The sequence below is a fragment of the Notamacropus eugenii genome, chromosome 4 (genome assembly GCF_028372415.1).
Source record: "Notamacropus eugenii isolate mMacEug1 chromosome 4, mMacEug1.pri_v2, whole genome shotgun sequence".
NCBI classification, from domain to species: Eukaryota; Metazoa; Chordata; class Mammalia; order Diprotodontia; family Macropodidae; genus Notamacropus; species Notamacropus eugenii.
In genome coordinates, this window is record NC_092875.1 from 106,439,437 (window position 1) to 106,452,989 (window position 13,553).

The following is a 13,553-nucleotide window of genomic DNA, read 5'->3' on the forward strand; positions in this document are numbered from 1 at the left end:
ACTGCATCCTTTCTTTATCCTCCTAGATCTTGGCATAGTGTCCAGCACATTGCAAACATTTAATAAATACTTCTTGAATGATTGACTATCCCTCTACTAGACCAAAAGCTCCCTGAAGGCAGAGATTGCCTAACTTTGTATCTCCCCGGAGCCTAACATAATATCCTGCCCTTTTCTTGTTGTTCAGTCATTTTTCAGTCATTTCCTGCTCTTTGTAACCCCATTTGGGTTCTTTGTTTTGACAAAGATATTGGAGTTGTTTGCCATTTCCTTCTTCAGCTCATTTGACAGATGACGAAACTGAGGCAAACAGTGAAGTGACTTATCCAGGGTCACTCAGCCAGTAAGTGTTTGAGGCCAGATTTGAACTCAGGTCTTCCTGACTCCAGGCCCCATGCTGTATCTGCTGCACCACCTAGCCACCCAGAATTAAATTCTTAATTATTTTTCTGCTATACTCTTATACCTGCATATTAACCACAATATCTCAGAGATGCTCTAGTCCAACCTGCCAACCCTTATGTGAATCCCTTTTGCCCACTGACCCCAGTCCACTGTTCACCCAGTTCTTCCTAAAATATATTTATGGATAAGTGATTCACTGTAGCTTGAGAAAATCTATTTTGTTGTTGGATAATTCCAATAGTTAGGAAGTTTTTCCTTGTATTGAGCCAAATTTGGCCTTCCTGTGACCTTAACCATCTCTCCTAATTCTGCCCTCTGAATTAACTATAATCCTTCTGCCACATGAAAACCCTTTAGCTATTTCTGTAAGGAGCCTCCATCCTCACCCAAGTTTATTTTTCTCCAGGTTTAAAAAAAAAAAAAAAGGATCACAGAATTAAAGCTGGAAGAGGTCTTAAAAGCCATTTAGTCCAACTCTGATTTTGCAGATGAGGAAATGGAAGCCCCAGGGAGGTCAAATAAATTGCCCCAAAACACTTATGTACTTTAGAGCTTCATGGCATAGGACCCTGGACTTGTAATCAGGAAGATTTGGATTCAAATTCTGCCTCAGACACTCAATAGCCATGTGACCCTGGATACAGCTTCAGTTTCTTCACCTGTAAAAATTAATGCTTGGACTGGATAGCTTCTAAGGTCCCTTCTGTCTCTAAATTACATTATGATAAGTATAGAATTTAGATTTGTATTCAGATTCTCTGGCTCCCACCCTTGTTCTCTCTCCTGTGTACAACAGAATTCTGAATTTCTTAAATCAATCCTCATATAACGTAGTTTTAGTCCCCTCATGAGAGAGAGATATCGGATGGATGGATGGATGGATGGAAGGAAGGAAGGAAGGAAGGAAGGAAGGAAGGAAGGAAGGAAGGAAGGAAGGATGGATAGAAGAAGGGAAGGACAAAGAGAGATAGACAAACAGATAAATTTACTAAGCACTTACTATGTGTCAGGCATTGTGCCAAGTGCTGGGAATACCAGTATGAGTAAGCAAGACAGTCCCTACCCTCCAGGAATTTATATTCTAATGGGGAAGATAGCCCATAAAGAGGGGGTGATACACACTATGAGATGTTTTGAAGATGACTGGAGAAGTGACAGGAAGGTGTGAATGCATGATTCCAGTCAGGAGAAGATGGCAGTCTCATCTCTCGGAGGAACCCGCCCCCCCTCCTTGCCCTCCTCCAGTATCCTTACCATATGTCAGTATCCTTCCTACAGTATGGCCCCCAGAATTGAACAGAATTGAATTTTATCCAGATGTGGTCTGACCAGGGCAGAGTGTAGTGAGCCTGTCACATCCCCCATTCTGACCATCATCCATCTTCTGATACTACTCAAGATTACATCTGCTTTTTTGGTAGCCACAACTAACATCTGTCTTATATTATACTGAGTTTGCAGTCAGCTTATGGTTTCCAGGGTTTTGGAAGAGATCCCGAACCACGAAACGTGAACGAGGGAGGAGGATAACTGTACCCTCCCACAGCAGGCTGCTTATGTTTAGTCCATGTCTAACGTGGTGCCCCTTGTTAGAGGCAGACTCCTGGACTGGAACAGCCCTGGGTAACAGAACAGATCCCAATGTCAGAAAAAAACACCCTGAAATTTTCATCTGTCCAAAAATGTCATGAGTTACCTTGGGAAGGAGGGAATTGCTTGTCACTAGAAATCTTCAGACATGAAGCAGTTGGATGGTCTCTTAGAAGGGATTCGATAAAGAGGAGTGCTGATTGGGGCAAGAGTTGGTCTGGATGCCTTCTGAGCCCTGTTCCATTTCTCTAAGTCTTTTATTTGGTGATTCTGTGGTGTTTCTGGTGTTCTCATGTTTCTCTTCTGTTCAAGTCTTCAGGGCATGATTCGAGAGCCAACTATATAGTCAGACGGTTAGAAAACTGGCGAGGAAACAAGAAAGATGAGCTCACGTAATGATTTCCTGGTTCAAGCTGGGGGTTCAGTTGAGAGCAATAGCAGTAGCATTGGGTATGGAGTCAGAACCCTGGCTCTGTCCTTTGTGGCTACGTGTATTTGAGCAAATAACCTAATTCCTTGAAGCCTCAGTTTCATCATCTTCAAAATGAGTCAGATAATACTCACTCTGCCCACTTCCCAGAGTTGTGGTGAGAGTGGATGAAGTTGAAAAGGTGTGAAAGTGTTTTAAAACCTACAGAGTGCTGTGTAAATCTAAAGGGTTACCGTCTCCCCACCTTCTTCAAGAGGTCTTTCTCATTCTTCCCCCTCTGCCAGCTTCTAGTTCCTTACCTCTGAAATTACCTTCCGTTTATGGTCCCAGACAAAGACCATGTTTTTGTCTTCCCTTATATCCCCAGCCCTTAGTACGTACAGTACCTGGTACTTTTTTTTTTAGTTTACTTGTTTCTCAATTGTGTCCAACTCTTTATGACCCTATATTGAGTTTTCTTGGTAAAGATACAGGGATGATTTGCCATTTCCTTCTCCAGCTCATTTTACAGGTGAGGAAACTGAGGCAAACAGTGTTAAGTGACTTGCCCAGAGTCAACACAGCTAGTGAGTGTCTGATGCTGGATTTGAACTTAGATCTTCTTGACTCTAAGCCCAGTAATCTATTCATTATACCTCCTAGCTGCCCACTTGATGCATGGTAAACATTTAATAATGCCTGTTGACTCACTAACTGATTCCAGAGTGGGTTGTGTAGTAGTAAGTGGATTTTAAATCTGGTTGTCCCATTTTCTAGCTTGTGTGATCTTTTAGGAATCACTCCCCCTCTGTAGCTTCTCTGTAAAAATGAGGAGTTTCACTGAAGTCTCTCCCAGCATTTACAGACTGACTTCTGTGATCTGAGCTCCTGTGGATAATCTTATACTTATGGCTGGATGCTTTCTATCTCTACCATGACTAGAGTAGTCTGTTACCTGACATGAGGAGGGGAAGACTGATAATAATAATAATAAATAGCTAACAATTTAGATTACTTTAAGGTTTGCCAAGTGCTTTACAAATATTAATTTAATATTTAAATAATTTAATAATTTAAGCCTTGCAACAACTCCAGCAGGTCAGTGCTATTATTATCCCCAATTTTTGATGTTCAGTTATTTCAGTCATGGCTTACTCTTAGTGACCCTATTTGGGGTTTTCTCAGCAAAGATACTGGAATGGTTTGCCATTTCCTTCTCCAGCTCATTTTACAGATGAGAAAACTGAGGCAAAGTTAAGTGACTTGCCTACTCTAGCTAGTAAGTGTCTGAAGCCAGATTTGAATCCAGGAAAATGAGTCTTCCTGACTCTAGTCCTGGCACTCTATCCATTGTACCACCTAGATGCCCCATCCCCAATTTACAGTTAAGGAAACTAAGGCAGACAGCGTTCATACTACTAGTAAGTGAGGCTAGATTTGAACTCAGGTCTTCCTGACTCCATGGTCCAGAGCTCTATCCATTGTACCACCTAGTCACCCCTAACACTTGCTACAGAGGCTTCTGTAGACATTCAGTCAGTCAACAAGTATTAAGCAATCACTGTGTGTCAGGCACTGTGTTAGGCGCAGGGGATACAAGAACAAAAACCAATGGTTTTAGAAAGGTCTAATTTTCTAATGGGAGATACAACATGCCAATAACTGTATGTGTTTACAGGCTAGACAGAAGGTAATTTTAGAGGAAAGCCACCGTGATTAAACTGACTAATAAAGAACCATGTTCCCACCCTTGCCCATTGGAAGTTCCACCTGGGTGGGGGCTTGTTCTCATATCCTGCCCATGACTGTCTTACCCTTGTGGACCGTTGGCTTCCTTTGGAACCTGCCTCAGCCCAGCCAATAGAAAGCCCAAATTTCAGATGCCTTCTGTCTCTCGTTAGCAATAATTACACAACCTCCCCCTGAGTGACACAGCCTTCTAGTATGAAATGAAGGGTAGGAAAGATTGTTTGCTTTTGGGGTTGCTATGAGAGGACTTTATAGTCTCTGGGAATAAGCCAGGATTGGGTTTGTTTTGCATCAAATAGCCTGGCTTCACACTACAGCCAACATTCAGGTGGGGAATTGGAAACCTGAATCCTTGTGATCACTGAGCTTGTAGTGACTCAGCCAGACCCCCGCCCATCCCCCTCCTCCACCAAAGGAAACATGTTGAAAGAGAATTCCCTCCCAACAGGTGCATTCAGTCCTACTGAGGGCAAAAACATCCTCAAAGGAGAATGTTATTGCTGTTACAAAGGAAAACTAGGCTGCTTTGGAGCAAACCCTAACCTGTGAGGAGGACCACAACCTCCCAGAATCATAGGACCATAGAACCTCAGAATTGGGAGGGTCCCCAGAAGTCGTCCAGTCAAGCCTAAACAACAATCCCTTCTTGAGTATCACTGAAAGTCACTTAAAAGTCTTCAGTGACTGGGCCTGAGGCATCCTAAAACAGCCTATCCCACTCTTGGACAGTCTGCAGTGATCAGGCTTGAGGGGTCCTAAGATAGCCCATCCCACTTTTGGATTTTTCTATTTGTTGAAAAGGTTTTTATTTTGGTTTTTCCCTTAGTTCCACTAGAAAGGCTTGCTCATTGACTGACACATTACACTCTTGTGTATCACTTTCAGGCCTTATTGGCCTAGAAAGGATGAAAAAAAGTCCCAAGTCTTCTTCTGGACTTTCATATTCAGATATGGCTACCATAGTACATCAGTGAGTCAGTCAGTCAGCAAGGGTTTCTCTATGCCAGGCACTGGAGATACAAAGAAAGGCAAAACAAATCTCTGTATCCAAGAAATTCTTTTTTTTATATTCTTATTGGCTTCATTTGTTTTTTTTTTACATTGCCTAAACTTCCCCCTTTCGTCCCTCCCCCTTGCCACAGAGCCATCCTTTAGAACAAAGAAAACTTTTAAGGGGGAAAAATGGAGAAAGAGAAATCCAGTCAGCAAACCGATGAATGTGTCCAAAAGCAAAGCCTCCAAGCAGGCAAGCCTTATGGTATGTGAAACGTGCCACATCCACTGCCCCCGGCCACCCCGTGCTCTTCTGTTCCGCAGCAGGGGCAGGGAACTGTCCTCACATGTCTCTTCTTTGAGGCCAGATTTGTTCTTTATAATTCTGCAACGTCCAATGTCCTTTGTATTTGCATTATTATAACAGTCAAGAGTTCACATTCTAATAAACCTGAAAACATCTCTGGGTAAATCAAAGGTAAACACAGAATAAATGGAAGGTAATCTTAAAGGAGAAGGTTCTAGCTAGCCTCCAGGAGGGCTGTGAAAGATTTCCTTTTATTTTAATGTATTTTATATTTTCCTCAACTACATGTTAAAACATTTTTTGTTTTAACATTTTTTTTAAGTTTTGGATTTCTCCTTTTATTTTAAAATACCTATCTATGTCGTCCCTTCAGGCCAACTATGCCAATGTATGTGGGGACTCCAAGAATATTAGTTTCTAATGCATTTAAAAATTGTAGAAATATAGTCATCCAATTAATTCTGGAAGAGACCTTAGAGATCATTTAATCTAACCTCCTTATTTTACAGATGAGGAAACTGAAGCCATTGTGGGGAAATGACTTGCTCATTTTCACTGAGCAGGTTATTATCGGGGCCAGGACCAAGAACCCTGGTGTCCTGCTGGTCGAATGGTCATTTCATTACTGGACTAGAGATTTTTAATTTCTCCCACTAATGCAGCCCTATTCCACTTGAATAGGAATCATGGTGGAGTTTTTTGTTTGTTTGTTTTTACATCTCATAGATCTAGACAGTTGGGAAACCCCATAGATGCAGTAGGGTCTTATTGATGTGACTTGACTTTTTTTTAAAGCTATTCTTGCTGACTCAACAACTCTCAAAAGCAGTCTACCAAATTTGGGAGGGGCTGTGATTTTTTTTCTGTGAAGGGACAGTGAAATCACTGAACTTAGGAAGGGTGAAATACTTTTGCTGACTTAGAATTTGCAGTTGAAAATTTCCGTCTAATTATAACTTACAAACTCCAAAAGCAGATGATTCTATTTCAGGGGTATCTCTAATTGTAAGGTGGTGCCCCTTTTTGAGCTGAAATATGCCTCCCTGGTAACTCCCTCTTACCTCTAGGACCAAATATAAAGTTCTGTCTTTGGTACAGGAAGCTCTTTACAGCCTGGTCCTTTGGATGTTTCCACTCCTTAAAAACATCACTATTGCCCACATTCTCAGCCTCCAGCATCCTCACACACAATGGTTCAAATTCTGTCTCCATCTTTGTACTGCCAGTTCTCCAAACCTGGAATGCTCCCCCTCCTAATCTCTGCCTCAGAATCCCCAGCCACCTTGAAGCTCCAATTCCTGAAGGAGGCTTTTTCTGGAGCCCTCTGTGGATAGTATCTTCCCTAAGGCTACTTTTCATCTCTTCTGTAGTTATCTTGTGTGTATCAATTTGGGTAGTTGTGCTCTGCCCCATTACAGTGGAAGTTCCTTGAGGGCGGGGGCTGGGTTTTTTTTTTATTTATTTATGTATTTTTATTTCACACTTCACACAGGTCATGGTACTTAATAAACCTGTCATAAACGTTTGTTGACTGAGGGAGTCTTAGTCCAATCCAATTCAATAAGCATTTATTAAGCACGAACTATGTACCACTATGCCAAGTTCTGGGGATACAATTAATAAAAAGAAAAATAGTCCCTGCTCTTAAGGAGCTTACAGCCTAATGGAGGGAGAGAACACATATAAAACTGGGGGGGAGGGGGCGGGGCGTGGTGAGGAGGAGATAAAGACCAGGGGCTAACTGGCCAAGGGCATCTTTTCTGTGGAGCTGAACCCGGGCATGACAGCAGATGCAAAGTGGGAGAGACTGAGTCCAGTTTCTGCTCTCTATAAAGGAAGACATTAGGAGTTTGGTATTCTGCCCTCCAGCCAGAAGGGAAAGGAGTCCGAGGGAGGTGGTGTCAGGTGAGATTAGAAGTGATGAGCTTATCCTGGGAAGATCATTTTATGCCATGGAGTTGAAACCAGGCAGAGCAGCAGACACAAAGTGGAGTGAGTCTCAGAGTTGGAGAGGATATCAGAGGCCATTTAGACTAACAGTACGTAAAAAAGTTTGTATCTAGAAAGGTGGGAATCACTGTTCTTTCCCTCGGGTCTCCTGTCTGTCTGTTTGTAGCAATTTTATTCTGTTATTTCTCCCATGATAGTATAACAGATACCTCCTGTAGAACTCAGAGGCCAGGTTACACTTCCCAAATGAGCCATTCCACAAAGAAGCATCTCTGCCTTCTCCCCCAGCCCAGCTTAGTCATTAGGATGGTAGTGCCAGGAGCAACCAACAGCAGATGGGCTGTCTTGCTGAGAATGCCCGTGGCATTTATGTTGAATCCGTGTCTCCTCTGGCCATTTGCTCACAGAAACTCCAGAGGGAAAGGCTGCCCAGCAGACTAAATGACACCTTGAAGGAGCTGTTCCGAATTGTTCGCAGCGACGTCGACCCATTCCTGGGGAAAGGGCCTCTAGTCTGCCGGCGTTGTGCTGTTGTGGGCAACTCAGGAAACCTGAAGCAGTCCCAGTATGGGAGAGACATTGACAGCCATGACTTTGTGCTGCGGTGAGTCCTCTGAGAGTCTCCTGGTTCCCAGGAGTCTACCCACTAGGGCCTTCTCACCCTCCCTGAGAGAGACAGCTGCAGTGGGTTCCAGAAAGGTCACTGGGATGGAAATCAGGACACTCAGGTCCTAGTCTGTGTTCAGCCTCTGATGAGCTGTATTACCTTAAGCTAATCATTTTATCTACCCACACTTCAGTTTTTTCATCAGCCAAATAGGAATATTAATACCATTCATACCTACTTCATAGGGATTATTGGGAGCATCAAATGATAATAATATTGATGATGAGAACCATTTATTTATATTGCACTTTAAAAGCTTTGCAAACAAATTACATATATTATCTTTGACCCTAATAACAACTATGATTGAGGTGTTACTATCCCCATTTTACAGATAAAGAAACTGAGATTGAAAGAAATGAAGCCCTGTACCCAGGGTCACACTAGTGTCTGGGGCTGGATTTGAACTTAGGTCTTTTTGATGCCAAGTTCAACAATCTAGATCTTTGAAAAACTTAAAAGTGCTACACAAATAATAATGTCAAATATTTATCTGACACATACTGCATGCACTGAGGAAGATGCAAAGTTTGAGTAAGAAATATTCTTTAGCCACAGAGACCTTACATTCTAGTTGGTAGCTGGGCTTATAAGATACCAGGTAATTATCTTCATATGTTGATTCACCTGTTGTGCACCAGGCCCTCTATTAAAATATTCCTTGCCTTCAAGAGCCTTAATTCTAATGTAGCTTTTATTCTGTAACATTACATGGTAAGGACATTAGACTGTCATGTGAAGTGTTACATGACTTCCAAAGGAATTAGACCGATACAGCTTCAGAAATGTAGAGTGACATTAGTAAAATACATTCTGTAGCCTTACTATTCTAACACCATTCACTGTGTGGTGTAATTTATATCACAATTTCCCTTCCTTTGGGCAGAACACCCTCAGGTAAGGAGAGACAGGACAGGACGGACTGAGTTGCTCATCTGGAACTGGCCAGCTGTGTCCCCATTCAGGCAGCTCAGAATACTTACAAGTTGTGGTTTGTCCTTCGTTCTCAAAGAGGACCGTGACATCAGGGAGATGATGACGTGACTTTGATTTGAGCGAGGGAGGGCTGTGCAGAGTCACCAGCCTCACTCTAGATCCATCTGGGTCCAGTGACCAGATATCGGTCAGGATGACTGGAGACGGCCCAGGATGCAGTGAGAGACCTTGGCCCTTTTAAGCTAAGATCTTGCCAGGTTCTCACCTTGAGTGAGGCAATACCCATTCAGTGAATAGGCCTCTTTAATAAGTGAGGCAAGGGATAGCCCCTTTAATTAAAAAAAAAAAAAGTCAAGCTGGGAGAGAAAGACCTTTAGGTCTTTGCTGGCCAAAAGAGAAACACTTACTATTTACATTCACTCTGAGTCAGGAGGGCCCAAAAAGTAAGTATTAAATGGTGCTTGGGCAGAGACCTATTGTCCAGTCCATGAGATCCCTCCTGGGCTGTCTCCAGTCATCCTAATCGATATCTGGCCACTGCACCCAGATGGTTCTCAAGGAGAAAATGAGGCTGGTGACCTTGCACAGCCCTCGTTCCCTCAAATGAAAGTCAATTGCAAGTTATGTCCTCACCTCCCTGATGTCATGGCCTTTTTTGAGAAAGAAGGACAAACTGCAACGACAGCCACAAATTTATATAAGGATGATTCATCTTGGATCCCATCCAAGGGATTTCAGTTACCAAGTTTTGAAAAGGATCTCATCATAATAGCACTCCTACCTATAGAAAGCATTGTATAATGGGGGGAAAGGGAACCCCAATATAATGGAAATCAGAAGACTTAAAATGAAGTTCCAACTCTTCCTCTTTCAAGCTGTGTGACTCCAAGTAAATCACTTAAACTTTCTGAGCCTCAGTTTCCTCATCTGAAAAATGAAAACAATAATAGTTGCACCATCTCAAGGTGCTGTGAGAATCAAATCGGATACTCTACTTAAAGTACTTTCTAAACTGTCAAGATATAAAAATGGAAATTGTTATGAGTGTAGCCTTTCTCAGTGCTCCACTCTAGTGACTTCCCTCTATTCATTATTCCCATCTTATCTTGTTAGCTTAGCTTGATTGTATGTAGTTGTTTACATGACGTTGCCCCCATTTGGTTATAAGCTTCTTGAGTCAAGAACTGTGTTTTGCCTTTTTTGTATCCCCAGCATTTAGCGCAGTGCCTGGCACAGAGTAGGTACTTAATAAATGTGTAGCGATTGATTGATTGATTGATTGCATCATGATTACTTTTAAAACCAGGATGTTCTAGCATCTCAGATGGCACGGTTTATTTAAGATGCCTTGGGTTAGGTCAGCACAGAGCTTTAGATGAAGCTCCATTCTCCCCTCTCCCCCTGACCCTCTAGTCTCTTCAGCCCTATGTTTTTGTACCTTCAGAGCTAATTGTCACTTCAGGTCAAGTTACCGTCCAGAGACTCATGTTCTACTCACCAACCTCCTGTGTGATTTGCCAAACTGATGCTGAGACTGAGCTAAATGGTGTTAAGCAAAAAAAAAAAAAAAAAATCCCTCCTAGGATCACAGAATGTTAATACTGAAAGGGACCTTCAAGGTCATTTAGTCCAGCTCCTCCATCTGACAGACAAAAAAAACGAACCCCAAGAGAAGTGACTTACCCAAAGTAACCCAGTGAATGAAGCAAAATTAAATCTGAGAAATAATGTCTAATGACAGTTTATCTTACCTCCCTGCTTGTCCTTTCTGTTTTCAGGATGAATCGGGCCCCCACAGCAGGGTTTGAAGTCGACGTCGGGAGGAAGACCACTCACCATTTGGTATACCCTGAGAGCTTCCGGGAGCTGGCAGAAAACGTCACCATGATCCTGATTCCCTTTAAGACCTTGGACTTGCAGTGGGTGATCAGTGCTATGACCAAAGGCACCATCAACTTGTAAGTCAGCTTGAAGCCCCAAGGCATACTCTGCTTAAATGAAGCATGCATTTGTGGGCTTTTAGAACTGAGAGTGTCCTTCACATATAGAAGGTTGGAGCAAAGAATGTAAAATGTTAGATCTGGAAGAGATCTTAGTAGAATATAGAATGCCAGGGGTGAAAAGTTCCTAAATGTAGGAGGGTGGAGGACCATCAGAACATAGAATGTAGGGCTGGAAGGGACACATGGAATTGTCAACTCCTGGAAGACAGGACCTACCACCAAACATAGTGCTTGGTACACAATAGGTACTAAATAAATTTGTGTTGAGTAAAGTAACATAAACTCTAGAATATCATATGTGCAGCTCCATCAACTTCTAAGTCAGCTTAAGGCACCAAGGTATAATCGTCTCAAAAAAAAAAAAGCATACATTGTGAGTCCTTCGAAATGAAAAGGTCCTTCAAATAAAGAAGGTTGGAAAAAAGAATGTAGAACATTAGATCCAGAGAGATATGGAATGACAGGGGTGGAACCTGGGGTTTGGGAGGATAACTAAGGCAATAAAAGCTTATAAGTGAATTCCTATCACAGGGTTTGGGAGTCTTGAAGTAAAAGAAAGAAAGTCCCCTCATTTGTGTAGCCTGCCATTGTATAAAAGGGGCTAATTACAGGAATTGGTATGCAGCCAAAACCAGAGAGTATTCTTGGTAACCAAACCATTCATGTGAACCAGTTCTTCCCCTCTGAGAAAATGACCCTCCAAATCCCCAGGACAAGGCCAGTAGGGGAAGTTGGACTTAGTAGTAAATTAAAGTCTAACACCAAATGACCTTCCAGAAAGACCTGAACTATGTTAGAGGCAATTCACCTTTGAGAGGACTCACTTGTTTTCTGATGTCCCAGTTCACACTTGTGACTTTGGGATAAGTTAGGTTCAGTCCTGTTAAATGGCCAGACTTAGTCAAATACAGTAAGAAGTTAATTGAGTCCCAGAGCCCTGGAGAGTCACTTGTCCAGAGTCACATAGCAAGATTGTTGTGAACACCTCACTCTGGGGCTGCACTTCATCAGCTGAGGAAAGCATGTGGAATTTGTTAATAAATCAACAAGCTATTGTTTGGCACCTACTGTGTTCTAGACCTAGAGTCAGGAGATCTGGGTTTAGTTTCTAGTTTCACAGATTACTAACTGTGTGACCCAAAATAAGTCACTTCACTTCATCTATGGTTTGGCAGCTCTTTTAACCCTTGTCTTCCTGTTCTGAAGCCTTTCCCCCAAGTTCCTAGTCCCTTCAAATTATTCTTGCTGCCCAAAGACAGCTGATAAATTGAGGTAGCCAGGTAGCACAGTGGATAGAGTGATGGGCCTGGAATGAGGCAGACCTGATTTCAAAATCTGCCTCAGATACTTGCTAGCTGTGTGACCCCAGGCAAGTCACTTCCTTTGCCTTGGTTATCTCAGTTGTAAAATGAGGATAATAATAGCCTCTTCCTCTCAGGGTTGTTGCAAGGATAAAATGAGATATTCTTTGTAATGGATTTTGCAAACCTTAAAATGCTATATAAATACCAGCTCTTGTTATTATCCATAAAGTGGAGGTCTTGGACAACTGATCTCTAAAGTTTACATCTCTTCTAAATCTGAAAGTCCTTAATTACTACCTGAAACCTTGGACAAGTTCTAACCTCTCTAGGCCTCCTTTTTCTCATCTGTAAAATGACTGGGTGAGACAATATTGCTTTTGAGGTCTCTCCTAGCCTATGATTTCAAATAGGAATAGGTATTGGACCTGAGATTCCATTGATATAGGGAACTGCCAAGTGAAGAAACTCCCCTGCCAATGCAAGTCACCACCATCTCTGCAACTTAAAGTCTTAGAGAGATAGCTAGACCAGAGGCAGCCCCAAAGCCTACCACACTCCCCAGAGAGGTCTGAACCAGATTAAAATGTCATTGGGAAATACTTAACAAAATAACAATATGAAAAAACGTAGATAACATTTCATTTTAAAACTGAGTCAGGATACTGCCCATAGGGATCCTTCTGAACAGTCTCCCCTTTCTGTTTGAATTTCCTGCCACTGGTCTAAACCATTGAAAGTCTAAGGGATCTGACCCAGATTACACAACCAGTATATGTCAAAGGTCCTCTTTGTCTCAAGGCCAGTTCTTTATCCCAGCTGCTTCTCTTCATTTCACATGCCCAGCATGATATAGAAAACATGCTAAGAGAGCTATAAACCAAGTAATCTACAGACCTATAGACTCAGAAAATCCCTTCCAACCCAAAAGTTAAGGATGACAAAGTGGGGGGAATGAAGCTCATGGAGAATGTGCCATTTGAATTGAGTGTAGACAAAGGGGCATTTGCAATTCTTCTAGCCCACCATGCTCTCCATACCATGGAGGATTCTACACTCAGCATCGGCAAAGGAAACAGCAAGTGTTGCCCGATATTGAAAATACTTTCTGAGATCTAGTCTGAAGAATGAGACCCATAAAAAATCACAGCCCGACCAGCAGCAGAGATTCTGCTTGTCATCAGGTGACATTCATTGACAGCCCTACTCTCCAGAGTTAATACTCACAGTGGCTACCTAGCTG

At 42.3% G+C, this 13,553-nt stretch overlaps 1 protein-coding gene across 3 annotated transcripts in view; it reads left to right on the forward strand.

The window, feature by feature from the left end:
• Positions 1-13,553, forward strand: part of ST3GAL1 (ST3 beta-galactoside alpha-2,3-sialyltransferase 1) — a 131,052-nt gene that overhangs the window by 103,247 nt on the left and 14,252 nt on the right. For all 3 annotated transcript variants that reach the window (XM_072603004.1, XM_072603003.1, XM_072603005.1), the window contains 2 exons: positions 7,811-8,007; positions 10,785-10,964. In XM_072603004.1, coding sequence (XP_072459105.1) covers positions 7,811-8,007; positions 10,785-10,964 — 377 coding nt within the window. The remainder of the gene's footprint in view (positions 1-7,810; positions 8,008-10,784; positions 10,965-13,553) is intronic.